This window comes from Spermophilus citellus (assembly GCF_964194105.1).
Source record: "Spermophilus citellus genome assembly, chromosome: 3".
Classification (NCBI taxonomy): domain Eukaryota; kingdom Metazoa; phylum Chordata; class Mammalia; order Rodentia; family Sciuridae; genus Spermophilus; species Spermophilus citellus.
The window spans coordinates 116,360,400-116,373,364 of NC_138184.1; the positions used below are offsets into that span (position 1 = coordinate 116,360,400).

Consider the following 12,965-nt stretch of genomic DNA (forward strand, 5'->3'; position numbering starts at 1 on the left):
CTCCAAATGACTTAAGGGTCTGGCCTGGGGGTGATCAGCTGATCCGAGATCCTGTAGACACCACTGGACTCATTTAAGGAGAGTCCAGCTTGGTAGTCAAAAAATCCTCTCTAGGCAGAGAATGGGAAGAGGTGAAATGTCAGTACACAGGGTCTGGAGCAGTCTGGGCAGCTTCGAGAAAGAACCATGGGTAGCTGAATCAGGATATGTACTGAAGTATCAGAAAGGCAGAGCCCCTGCTCCAATGCTCTGTGAAATGAAGTTAAGCCTACCAGGGCCACCACCAGCTGGTGGCTGCCCCATTGTCTTAGCTAATGCTACAGGTGAACCATGATATGATGTGTTAATTTTTCTTTTGTCTCTTTTTAGTTTTGGTGTACTGGGGATTGAACTCAGGGGCACTCGACCACTGAGCCACATCCCCAGCCTTATTTTGTATTTTATTTAGAGACTGGATCTCACTGAGTTGCTTAGTGTCTCAACATTGCTAATGCTGGCTTTGAACTCTTGATCCTCTTGTCTCAGCCTCCCGAGCTGCTGGGATTACAGGCGTGCACTACTGCACTTGGCTGATGTGTTAATTTAATCTGCAGCAACTGGAAGGCTTAAAGGAAACTACAAAGAAGGAACCCAAATGGATCTGTATAATGGGTGTCTTGGGGGCTCCTATGGTGACCCTGAGGTCTTCCTAGACCACAAGCAGTCAGTTGATACTACTAGGATCACATTGGTTTCAGCTCTCTTCTCCTCGCTCAGCTAAGGAAGGAGTCCCAGAACCTCCTCACCTCCACCTTGATGGCACAGCGGCCAATGGCACGTACAGCCTTCCGAACAAAATCCACATCCACTTCTGTTGCGTACTCTTTTAGCTCTGCCAACACCTGTAACCCAAACAGAGAAAATAGACTGAGGGAATGTGATAGGGCAACCATCTGGAACATTCCTGGGTAATGAGAATGTGAAGATCCCCAGAAGGAGAGGATTCTGTCTCCTACTTGAGGTGGAACACTCAGGGGAGGGAGAGACCCAGGTGCCCCAAAAGGAAGGCAAGATCAGACAATTCTTGTTGTAGGATGATCTAACTAACATATCCAACTACTACTTTGTTCTTAATTTTTGGTGCTGGGGGTTGAGGCCTGGGCCTCAGGCATGATAGGCAAGTGTTCTACCACTGAGATAGACCCTAGCCCTTTTTAAAATTTGTATTTTGAGATAGGGCCTTGCTTAATTGCCCAGGCTAACCTTAAACTTGCTATCCTCCTGCCTCTGCTTCCTGAATAGCTGGGATTACAGATGTATATGACTAGCTTGGGAGAACATTCTTTTTTTTTTGTAGGAGGGTGGATACTGGGGATTGAACTCAGGAGCACTCAACCACTGGGCCACATCCCCAGCCCTATTTTGTATTTTATTCAGAAATAGGATCTCAGCAATGCTGAGGGTGGCTTTGAACTTGCAATGCCCTTGTCTCAGCCTCCCCAGCTACTGGGATTATAGGCATGCACCATCATGCCTGGCTTGGGAGAACATTCTTTAACATAATATCAAAGTGTTTTTTTTTTTTTTTTAAAGAGAGAGTGAGAGAGGGGAGAGAGGGAGAGAGAGAGAGAGAGAGAGAGAGAGAAAGAGAGAGAGAGAGAGAGAGAGAATTTTTAATATTTATTTTTTAGTTCTCGGCGGACACAACATCTTTGTTGGTATGTGGTGCTGAGGATCGAACCCGGGCCGCACGCATGCCAGGTGAGCGCGCTACCGCTTGAGCCACATCCCCAGCCCAATATCAAAGTTTTTAAAAATCTGCTTATGAAGGGGTTGGGGTTGTGACTCAGCAGTAGAGTGCTCGCATAGCATGTGCAAGGTCCTGGATTCAATCCTCAGTACCACATGAAAACTAACTAACTAACTAACTAACTAAATAAATAAAGGTATTGTGTTCCAACTACAACTAAAAAATATTTAAAAAAAAAAATTTGCTTATGAAACTCCAGGTCCCATGGTTAATATTCTCATTATTCTGAACTATTCACAGAATTATCATCTGACCCAAAGACCAGAGCTAGTAGGTGAGGTAGCTATCTGATATGGAAGCCTGGGCCTTGCACAACCACACTATGCTCACCTGAGCAATGTTGGCCTGGGAGGCCAGGCGGATCATAATGTCCAGCTTCTCCAGCTTCACGTAGATGGGGTCATTATATTTAACAAAGAAGACCTTCATCTCATGCTTCAGGATCTCAGGCCTGGTGGCAGGGCAGGATGCCCAGAGAGCAGAAAGCAAGGCATGAACCCCATGAAAAAAAAACTCTCCACATATGCTGAGACATTTCTGGGGTCTGAGGTGGAGCCTGATGTTCAAGGAAGCAAAGCCACTGTTGTGGCAGTATGTTCCCAGGGAAAGCCTGAGCAAAGTTCTGCCTGGTTATTGCCTGTCCACACCTCAGGAAGGGGAGAGGAAATACAGCAAGAGACAGTTCATATTCAAAGGCAGCAATTATTGGGCAAAGGTTCCAAACCCAGCTTGTGACCTCAGGACTCTATTTCCTCATTTGTGAAGTGAGAATGACACTGCAGGAAAACTCTATGCTGCAGGCTTGTGTCTGCTAATCTCAGAAAGGCCTGGCATGTGGCGACAATTCTCTGAATGATAAAGGTGGTTGACTGTACTTAGGCCATTTGTATAAACAATATGGTTTATGCCTAACACCTGCTTTCCTTCTTAGAGTCTGAAACTGGTGGGTACCCTCAATGAAAACCTTGTGAACTAAGTCTCACTTAGGCTGCCCTTGGCAGAAATATTCCATGTACTTTTTTTTAATACTGAGATTGAACCCAGGGACACTTAATTACTAAAACACATATATGTGTTTTTATTTTGAAAGAGGGTCTCACTAAGTTGCCTGGGGTCTTGCTAAGTTGCTGAGGCTGGTCTCAAACTTGCAATCCTCCTGCTGATCCCAAGTTGCTGGGTTTACAGGCATGCACCACCACGCCTGGCACGTGTTCCTATACTTTGTTACTGGGGTGGAGTATGCTCTATCCGACTTGCCAAGGGAGGGAGGGACAAGGAGAAATCCCTCATGGATTCCTCCAGACTCTGAAATATTTATCCCCTATGATCCAGCTGTGTGTCCTCACATGCCACTCTAACAGATCTTACCCAGAAGCATAACTATATGCTGAATCCCAGGAAACCTGCTGGTAAATCTCTGAACATGGTCTTGGGTGCCTTGTCCCAGACACCTACACAATCTGCTGGTTTTATGAGTCAGGAAGCATCTAACATGATGGACTCCTGCCTCAGAGAAGGCACTTGCTAGGCAGGACCTGTCACCAGCTGAGCACTTCCACTTTTTTTTTTTTTTTTTTTTTGATACCGGGGATTGAACTCAGGGGTGCTTAACCACTAAGCCATATCTCCAGCCATTTTTTATATTTTACAGACAGGGTCTCATTGAGTTGGTTAGGGCTTGGATAAGTTGCTGAGTCTGGCTTTGAACTTGCAATTCTCCTGTTGTAAGCTTTCGAGCTGCTGGGATCATAGGTACACTTCCACATTTATCATTGCTCCTCCCTCAAATGCAATGGTTTTTGGACCTCAACTGACACCACCCACTGCATTTTTCTTAGTCAAGAGAACCTCAGTGAGGTTGTGAGGCTTATACCAGGTCACATGCTAACAAGGGCAGGAGCAAGATGAGAGTCACCACCCCAACGCCTACTCCTTTGCCCTTTCTAGAACAGAAACCAATACAAAAACACAAAATGACAACTTGAAAACAAAACCTTTTCTATCATCAGGAAAAGGGATGAGGACAGAAGGTAAAGAAGGGAGGTGTCGGGGCAGAAAGAGGAGCAGCCCAGGCACTCACTGCTGCCACACAGACTGCAGGAGATCCTGGCCAAGCCAGGAGCCTCTGTCCTGCTACAGAAAGGAGGAAAGACTGCAGCTGGGCAGCAGGAAGATGATTTCTGTAAGCAGGACTGGGTAAAAGCTGCCTAACCATGTGTCAGGGTGGGCTAGGCCAGGTGTGCACAATAGGGACAACTTCTTAAGAGATTTACCATGTTAAATATAGCACAGGGAGCCCTTCATGCTGATCTGGATCTACAAGTCCCTACACCTTACTAAATCCAGTAACCCAAGGGCTCTGACAGGTAAAGACCCACATTGCAACTTTAACACTCTAGTCTGATGGCTATGTTTAGGTACTTGGAAAGCTTTCCCATATTTACTTCCCAAATGTCCCAGTTCCACTGATATCTCTGGATCCCCAAGAGTATACTAAGAACCATTTTGTAACTACAACAAAGAGGGTGTACCACCTTCCGAGAGAATGACTATAAGCCCTTGTTCTCTGTGTACCCTGCTCCCAGCAACGGGGCTACTGTAACATGTGAATGATCTGTGGTCATTTGCTACTGCCAAGTCCTGATTGTTGAGTAAATCATTTGACCAAAAGGGCAGGGGGTAGAACTCAGGAGGCCAATCCCACCCTTCAGGGCTTCAGGACTCCTTCACTCACAGTCACTTCTCAGAAAGGTGATCATTCCAGAGACCCCTTCTGAGGGGTCTATTCAATGTGTTTCAGCCCCTGCCAATCCCAGGTGGCAGACCCCTTACCTTGGGATCAGAGGCTTACTGCAGTCATTCTCTCAGGGAATAGAGAAAGAGGCAGCTGGACATGGTGATAACTTTGCTCTGCCCCTTCCCCAGGCCTAGAGGCTGATGCCTCATCATCTCCAAGGCTTCTAAGCTCAAGAGAATTTGATTAGACCTATGGATTCTGTCCCCAAGAAAAATGCACGCACGCGCACACACACACAGCAGCCCCATGCTAACCTCTACCGAGCCTGCTACCTGAAGGGGCAAGGGCTTCAAAGGCTTGGCCCTGTTGACATTCTGGGCCAGATAGTTTCTTGTCATGGGGGACTATCCAGCACTGTAGAATGCTGAACAGTGTTCCTAGCCTCTATCTACTAAATGCTAGCAGTATCCAGTTGGGACAACCAAAAGTGTCCCAGACACCACCAAATGTCCTTGGGGTTAAACGTGCTCTGCTGATAACCCCTGGTTTAAGGGATTTTTTAGATTTCCTGCGCAGTAACAGGTCAGTTTCACTTGAGAGCCCATTCCCAGGAGTGCATGCTGAACATGTGTGTGGTGGCCTTTGTACCTTTTCTGCACGATAAGGTTGATGTTGCGCAGGGCCACATACTGCAGTTCTGGCTCAGCCGACAGCAGTGTGACCAGGGGTGGGGCCAGCTTCTTGAGCAGCGTGCCGTAATAATCTAGGTCCTTGGACAACATCTCCATGAACTTCATGAGCACCTTCACAGCAGACAGCACCACAGCAGAGTTGGCATGGGAGAGCCTGGGTGTGACCCGCTCACAGATGCTGGGGTCCAGCAGTTCCGGCAGGGCAAAGAGTAGAGATAGACAGGGGATATGTTCTGTTTAGTTATCAAGATAGCATGTCTTTTAACAGGAGGAAGATCTAGATCATGGTGCCTGCTAACTGAACCAAGCAGGCTCACATCACTCTAAGCCTTAGTTTCTTTATCTATAAAGCTGAGACAATGAAGCTTGCTTCACAGGGTTACTGGGGCCCTTACATGAGATAACACATACAAAGAATAGGCAGTGCCTGGCATACAGTAGATGAGACAAAAGTCAGCTCCTTTCTTTCCCCCCACTGCCAGGACATTCAAATGGGGCAGGATGTTATGCTGGTTGAGACCAATGGTCAGATGAGTCCCAGCTAGGTACCTGCACCCTCTCTAAGCCAGAGTTTCCTCATCTGCAAGATGGCAGATGATAATAAGGTATCCTTCACAGAGTTTCTAAAGATTATCTATGTGTACAGAGGGTCCAGCATTGCCCAGGGCACCCTATGAAAACTCAGTGAATGGCTGATTTCTTCACTCAAGCTAGCTCTGATGTTATCTAGTTGAGGTGACTGAGGTTCTTGTCAGCTCCCAGGTCAGGCCCTTTCTGTAACCACAGCAAGAAGTGATTTGCTACCTGTAGCCACACTACTGACCGCCTGGCTCTGGAGACATGAAGGGTGGGCTGGCTCCCTCGAGGAACGTGTACTTAGAGATGGTGCCAGGGGAAAAGCCCTGTGAAGGGACCCACTTAGCTATGGTTGGACCCTCCACAGGATCAAGTTCAGGTGGGCTGGCAAGGGTCATCCAGCTTACCTCTGGGCCTCACGGTCGTCCTTGGGTGTGTAGTTGGCCAGGCAGTCCAGGATGAAAATCTGGCCCCACTCAGTGCACTCATTCAGGGCTGTCAGCAGCTTGTTAATGGACTGTGGGTTCAGGTCGAGCAGGTTGCTGCTGGGGTGAGACTCGGCGATCTCTGAGAGGGCAGCCACAGCATTTGCCACCACCTGGTTGAGAGGATGGAAGGGCAGAGCCTGGGGACACTGTACTTGGCCAGGGGGCAAAGGGGCTAATGACACTAGCTAGTCAGAAGTGGGACACCCTGAAAGGAATATGACCACGCAAGCAGGTCTGAAGTCTCATCAAGGCCCACTTCAGGCACTCACCCTGTCGATGCCTCTGCAAATTGCAACTAAAATAAAATAAGCATATTGCACAAAACAAAACAGAACAAGAAAGCCCTAGCTCCAAGTGCTTGGCGGTAGAAAGCATTCCAGCTACCTAACACAAGAGCCTGGTTACCAGCCACAGCTGTGAATTGCTGCCATCACCACCCAGACACATTCTAGTGTTCTGTCTTCCACACTATGCCACTCCAAGGGCAACCCTCTATAATCCCTGGGTGATATGTGGAAACAGAAAAGAACAGCTTATATATGGTCTTGGTGAGGAGATAGTGATGATGACAATGACTGGAAGGGGAAGAAGACACTAGCACCAACTGCACTACGTAGCAAGTCATGACCATTACCTTCCAGCATTCCTGCCATCATAGAGAATTAGATTCATTTTACTGATGAAGAGGGCTCCAAAACATTAGGCAGCTTGCCCAAATTCAAGCAGCTAGCAGAGGACACAGAAGAGAATCCAGATCTAGTCTCTTGCAAAGATGGTTCCTAAACCACCACAAGGTACAGGAACAATGGCACTCAGCAAAACTCTGATTTCTAAGAACAAGAGACTGCCCAGCAGACAGTCAAGCCAAGGTCTCCCTGGCAACCCAGAAAGTGGCTCAGTGAGTGGTAGTTGACTTACCATGGGGTTGGAGTCAGAGATGAGGTCTTTAAGGGTGTCCAGGAAGCCCTGGTCCTCCACCAGCTGGGCATTGATGTCATGGAGCTTGGCTACACACACGGCTGCTGTCTTGCGCACATATGGATCCTCATCCTTCAGGCACTTCCGGAGTGGCTCACACAGGTACTCAGTGATCTTGTCAACTCGAATGCAGCCCATGGTCCGCACAGCCAGGGCCCGGATGAGGGGGTTGGGGTCCTCACAGTCCTGAGGGGAAGGAACCATTGGTCAGGGGCAGGAACAAGACAAGTCATGTGGCTTCCAGTTCTTCCTGGCCTGCATCTCTGAGCCTGCGGCTGAGCACCATCTGGCAGTTGCTATGGGATAACTATGGGTTATCTATGGGTAATAACCACCAACCATAATCAACAGCACTGCAGGTAAACGCCATGCAACAGACACCAAGCCCTTGCCAGATGCTGTATAGGAACTCTGCATACAGTCTTCTCTGATCCTTCCAGCAAACATACAATATTGGCTCCATTTCACAGGTGAAGAAGTTAAGGCTCTCAAATCCACAACCACTAGCACCATGACCCTCAGTCTTTACCCTGCCAGGAAACCCTGATTTTCCTGTATGTGTGCATACAGAGAGAAAGAGAGCCCTCTGCTGGAGGAAGAGGCCCTTAACCTGCACAGGAAGGAAGCAGCAGTGTGAAGATCTGGGAAGGGGTTAGAATATTTCTATTCAGGGCCACAGGACCACACCCTAAAGAGATGGGGGAAAGGGAGCAGGGAGCATCCATTGTCACCAAGCTCCTGCTCACCTTCACAAAGGTGTTGACAGCCATAATGGCCATGTCAGGCTGACTCTTGGCATAGTTCATCAAGTACAGGTACACCAGCTTCTTCAGCTCTAGGTTGTCTGTTTGCATGCAGTTCACCACATCGGGGAAGAGGGCACTGAAAGGACAAACTGTTGTCAGTATGGGGCAGGCTGAAGATAGGAAGAGCAAGAGGGAGACAGAGGGCAAGAGGGAAGCTGAAAGATAAACAGGACTTCTGATAAAATAAGGGTATTAGCTATGCTGGTCCCTGAACACTTGATAGGAGAAATAGAAGCCCAAAGGGTTATTTTATTATTTTTTTTTTGGTACCAGGGATTGAACCCAGAGGCAATTAATCACTGAGTCACATTCCCAGACCTTTTTATGTTTTATTTTGAGACAGGGTCTCCCTGAGATACTTAAGGCCTTGCTAAATTGCTGAGGCTAGCTTTGAACGCATGATCTTCCTGCCTCAGCACTGGGATTACAGGTGTGCGCCACCATGCTTGGTCAAAGGGTAATTTTTAAAAAAAATATATTTAGTTGTAGATGAACACAATGACTTTATTTTGTTTATTTAATTTCTTTTATGTAGCATTGGGTATCGAACCCAGTGCCTTTTGTGTGCTAGCCAAGTGCTGAGCCACAACCACAGCCCCAAAGGGTAATTTTAAAAGCAAAAAGTCCTCAAACATGAGCTCTGGAGCCTGTTAAACCTAGGTCTGTATATATTTTTGTTTTCTTTTTAGTACTGGGGATTGAACTCAGGGGAGCTCTACCACTGAGTTACCCCCACCCTTTTTATTTTTTGAGACAGGGTCACACTAAATTGCTAAAGCTGGCTCTGAACTTGTCATCCTCTTGCCTCAGCCACCTGAGTACCTGGTATTACACCATACCCAGTTCCAGTTCTGCCTCTTGCTTTGTGGCTTTTTATTCTGGTGGCACGGGAGATTGAACCCAGAGTCTTGGGGGGGCATGCTACGTAAGTGCTCTATCATTAAGCGACAGCCCTAAGTTTTTTCCCCCAGTACTGGGTTATCAAACCTGGAGTTTTGAGCATGGAAGGCAAGAGCTCTACCACTGAGCTATATCCCCAGCCCTCAGTTCTGCCTCTTGCTAGTTGTATGACACTAGGAAGCTTCCTCCAGCCCTTGGACCTCAGTTTCCTTATTTGCAAGAAAGGTGCAGCAGAAATTCACTTTGGGATTGGGGATGTAGTTCAGTGATGGAGATCTTGCCTAGCACACTGGAGGTCCTGGGTTCAATCCCTAGCACTGCAAAAACAACCACCACCACCACTACAACAAAAAGCTCACAACCACAAAAAAACAAAATAACAACAACAACAAAAACCCCATCTTACATTATAGGGCCCTAGTGAATTAAATGAGACAATGTACTTACTTATCTGGTCCTTGGTATCTGGGAGGTGCTATGTAAATGAAAATACTTATTTTCCCCTCTGTACTTAACAGGGCCCCTTATATTGGGCTGCAGATTCTGGAGGGTCATAGGGAAGCAGGGATGAATGTGCTGCTTTCACAAAGGCCAGCTCTGGCACCCACTAAGAAAGAACCAGCAAAGCATGAATGGAGTACATGCTACATGCCAGGATTAGTGCTAAGGTTCTGACATACTTCAATTCATTTAGCGTCCCAAGAAGCCAAGGAGTGTCCCATTTTACAGACAACAATACTGAGGTTCATAAGTGTTAACCTGCCTAAGGAGCCAGGTCTAACTCCAAAGTGTGTGCTCTTGATCCCTACTATACTGGGTAGAGCCCTTCACAACAAGGTGCCCAATGGTTCCAGATTCACAGGCCCTTTTGAGAATGAAATGTGGTTAGAGGTCAATTTTCTGTCTCTGGAACCACCACCTTCCCTCTCATTTCTTATGCAGCACTGAGACATAAAAGGTCAAAGAGAACTTCCTCAGCCCCCACAGGCAGGAGTCCTGCCAGGCTAAAACTGATGCTACACCACCTTGGGAGATGACACATCAGGAAGAACAGGGGGCAAGGAGAGGAGGGGGAAGTGCTGATGAGCCTGGCTTTCTCTCTGGCCCATAACATCAGCAAAGGAAGCTCTTCGGAGGTGGAAGAACAAAGATATTTCCTCCGAGAGGAGGTGACAGTAGTGTTCTAGTTGAAGGAGAGCAGCATTGCTCTGGAACAAACTGAAACTGGAAGGAGGCCCAGTTTTCCAGCAGAAAAATATATACGTCCTCCTCAAGTCTCTGGGTAAGAGTTTTTGAGTGTTGGCAGAAGGGCCTTGTGGAGGATAGCAATGGGATGGGCAACCTGTGGGGCAAGTCCAGGGCAGTGTCATCATGTTGTGGGACCATTATGCCGGGGAGCTGCTCCAAATCAGCACCAGGCCTGAGACACAAGCTGGGCAAAAGCAGCCTGGATTTGAATTTCAGAAGGGCTGGGTTTCAGTTCTAGTTCTGCCACTAACCACATGACAGTTAGATGGTCATTTTCTTCCTTCTTTATATTGTTTCTCTGACAGTAAGAACATCATTGCCTACAATGAAAACTGTAAGGAACTATTGAGAAATCATATCCAAAAGTGTTGTGCAGACTCTCAAGCACCGTACAAATATTAAGTTGTTATAAAATCCATCCCTGTCTTTGGGGACTTCACAATCTGATGGGCAGGTAAACACAGGTGCATGCAGTAATAAGAATAGTCAAGAATCAGTGCTGGGTGATAGGAACAAAGAGCAAAAGCTGAATTTATAACAGGACGCTGGGCGATGAGGGAAGGCAACAGGGAAAAGGTGACCCTTGCATGGGCTTTAAAAGATGGGAAAACAAGCTGAGAAAACAGGCATTCCAGGCGCTGGAAAAGCTGTAGCAAAGGTGTGGCACTATTTCTTTTTATTTTATTTTTTAATTTTTTAGTTTTCGGCAGACACAACATCTTTGTTTGTATGTGGTGCTGAGGATTGAACCCAGGCTGCATGCATGCCAGACGGGCGCGCTACCACTTGAGCCACATCCCCAGCCCAAAGTGGCACTATTTCTACATGAGATCTGTTCCAACTCAGGTGCAAACCAGAGGTTGCGCACTGGCAGCAAATTAGAGTAATCCAATCTGTAGGTGTGCTTTGCTTGAACCACACTGTATTTGTTTACTATCGTTTGGTGATTTAAAAAATGAAAACATCCAGACTTCCTGTTCTTTTTAAAACTCAGAAGACCTGGCCACACTGGGTTCATCTTCCCTGGTTAGCAACAATCCTCTGGAGCTTCTGTGAATGTTCACGTCATACCCACTCCAACACCTGCTGCCTTTTCAACCCAGTACACTTCACTCATTCCATTATCACCTGATCCATCAGCGTTTGAGCTCATGACTCCTGTGTAAACAAAACCCTGTTTGGAAAGAAGGTTCACAAAAGGAGCTGTATGAGGGAGACAAGGGTCTCTAGGTACACTAAAGGAAGAATCTGACCTGGACCCAAGCTCTCCACCCTCCCGTCAGCAGCACCAGGCTGCAACCCAGCCTACTCCTGCACACCTGACATCTTTGCCCACAGTCATCGATGCGATCACTTTCTTTACCGCCTCCTTCTTCTTCTCCTTCTTGTCACTGTTGAGCTCTGCCTTCAGCTCGAAGATCTCCCCTAAGAAAAGTAGGAAGGCATGAATGATCCATCCCCAGGGGATAAGTTCCTGTCCCCAAACTCCCAAAAATGGCAGGGAGGCAGAGGGCAGCTTTAGGCCCCTGGCCTTAGGTGGGATAGGTGACAGTGAGGAGTGACAGTTATTAAGATGGAAGACTGGAGGGTCACACTGCACCAAACGATAGGAACTGTGGGGACTACAATGGTCTTGAGGGGGACAAAAAACAGGCAAGCAGGGTCTGCTCAGCCAGACTGCAAAAAATGAAAAGGAAAGCAAAGTTCTCCTCAGTTCCCTCACTGAACCAGACGCCCTCAAGACTGGGTGCTCAAGGACTGGGGGGAGGGGGGGAGAGGGGAGGAATCGATCCCACACGTAGGCTTTTCCTGTTTTCCTAGAATCTCAAGTTCAAACAGCTTGCTCAGGGTTTCACTTCCTGAGCCACAAGTGATCGCTCAGCTTGGAAAATTGGAATTCAGCTGCCCCAACATGTAATCAATTGTTCTTAAGAACTTGATAATACAGAAAAAGGAAACAAGGAAGTAGGGCTGTTTCAGATCTTCCACAGAGAGCCAGTCAGGACCTCCTTGCAGGTTAGGAGGACAGGATGTATTTCCTGAGCCTTTCTCTGAGCCCTGTACCACACTTACTTTTTCCCATGCCTTTTTCATTCGTCTTCATGCCAACTCTTCATTCCAAACTCACACTCCATTTTACAGGTGGGTGTAATAGGTATAGTAACTTACACAAAGCTACCAGATAGGAGGACCAAGATTTGAAACCAGTTCTGTCCTAAGTCTGCTCTAAACCCCTATGCTTGGGCCTAACCCCAAACACTCCTTTTTGCCCCTCTGAACCTGTTTCCTGGCCTCTTCTCTCTCCCTTGAATAGGGTGCTGAATTCTCCCATTTAACACTCAGAGGTGAAACACTTGCTGGGTGCCTTGCTGGTGGTCTGTGCTAAAGGTGGCAGCTGTTGTTATTCTGCCACATGACCCTCTGCCTTTAGATCCCTCTTTTGTAGAGTAAGAATCCTGGGCTTCCTTCTCAGGATTCTTACTGAAGCAGGGACTATAATGTGGAAGAAAATGCTGAGAAAGTTCTAGGTGGGTTTACAATGAGAAAAAGGGAATCCAGTAGGTTCTGTAACATGACTGGACAATGCGGTGCTCAGAAGAGAACCTAAGATGAGAGACAGCAAACATGGTTAATTAAGAACAATCACATAGCACAGCCCCGGGGCAAGGCTGCACTGAGGATATTGCTCAATGGAGTCGGGAAGAATCTGCAGATCTTGCAGTTCAAATTTATCAAGGAACATGTGCCTTT

The 12,965-nt window shown here is 47.2% G+C and overlaps 1 protein-coding gene across 4 annotated transcripts in view; it reads right to left on the bottom strand.

The window, feature by feature from the left end:
• The window catches only part of AP1B1 (adaptor related protein complex 1 subunit beta 1), a 57,786-nt gene that overhangs the window by 21,646 nt on the left and 23,175 nt on the right, over positions 1 to 12,965 (bottom strand). For 2 of the 4 annotated variants that reach the window (XM_081285713.1, XM_081285714.1), the window contains exons 3-9: positions 11,534 to 11,639; positions 8,007 to 8,142; positions 7,201 to 7,446; positions 6,202 to 6,392; positions 5,175 to 5,396; positions 2,120 to 2,240; positions 786 to 881 (exon numbers count right to left, since the gene is read on the bottom strand). In XM_081285713.1, coding sequence (XP_081141839.1) covers positions 786 to 881; positions 2,120 to 2,240; positions 5,175 to 5,396; positions 6,202 to 6,392; positions 7,201 to 7,446; positions 8,007 to 8,142; positions 11,534 to 11,639 — 1,118 coding nt within the window. Of the gene's footprint in view, positions 1 to 785; positions 882 to 2,119; positions 2,241 to 5,174; positions 5,397 to 6,201; positions 6,393 to 7,200; positions 7,447 to 8,006; positions 8,143 to 11,342; positions 11,389 to 11,533; positions 11,640 to 12,965 lie in introns of those variants that run through there. The other 2 variants (XM_081285715.1, XM_081285716.1) reach the window with 2 other exon arrangements.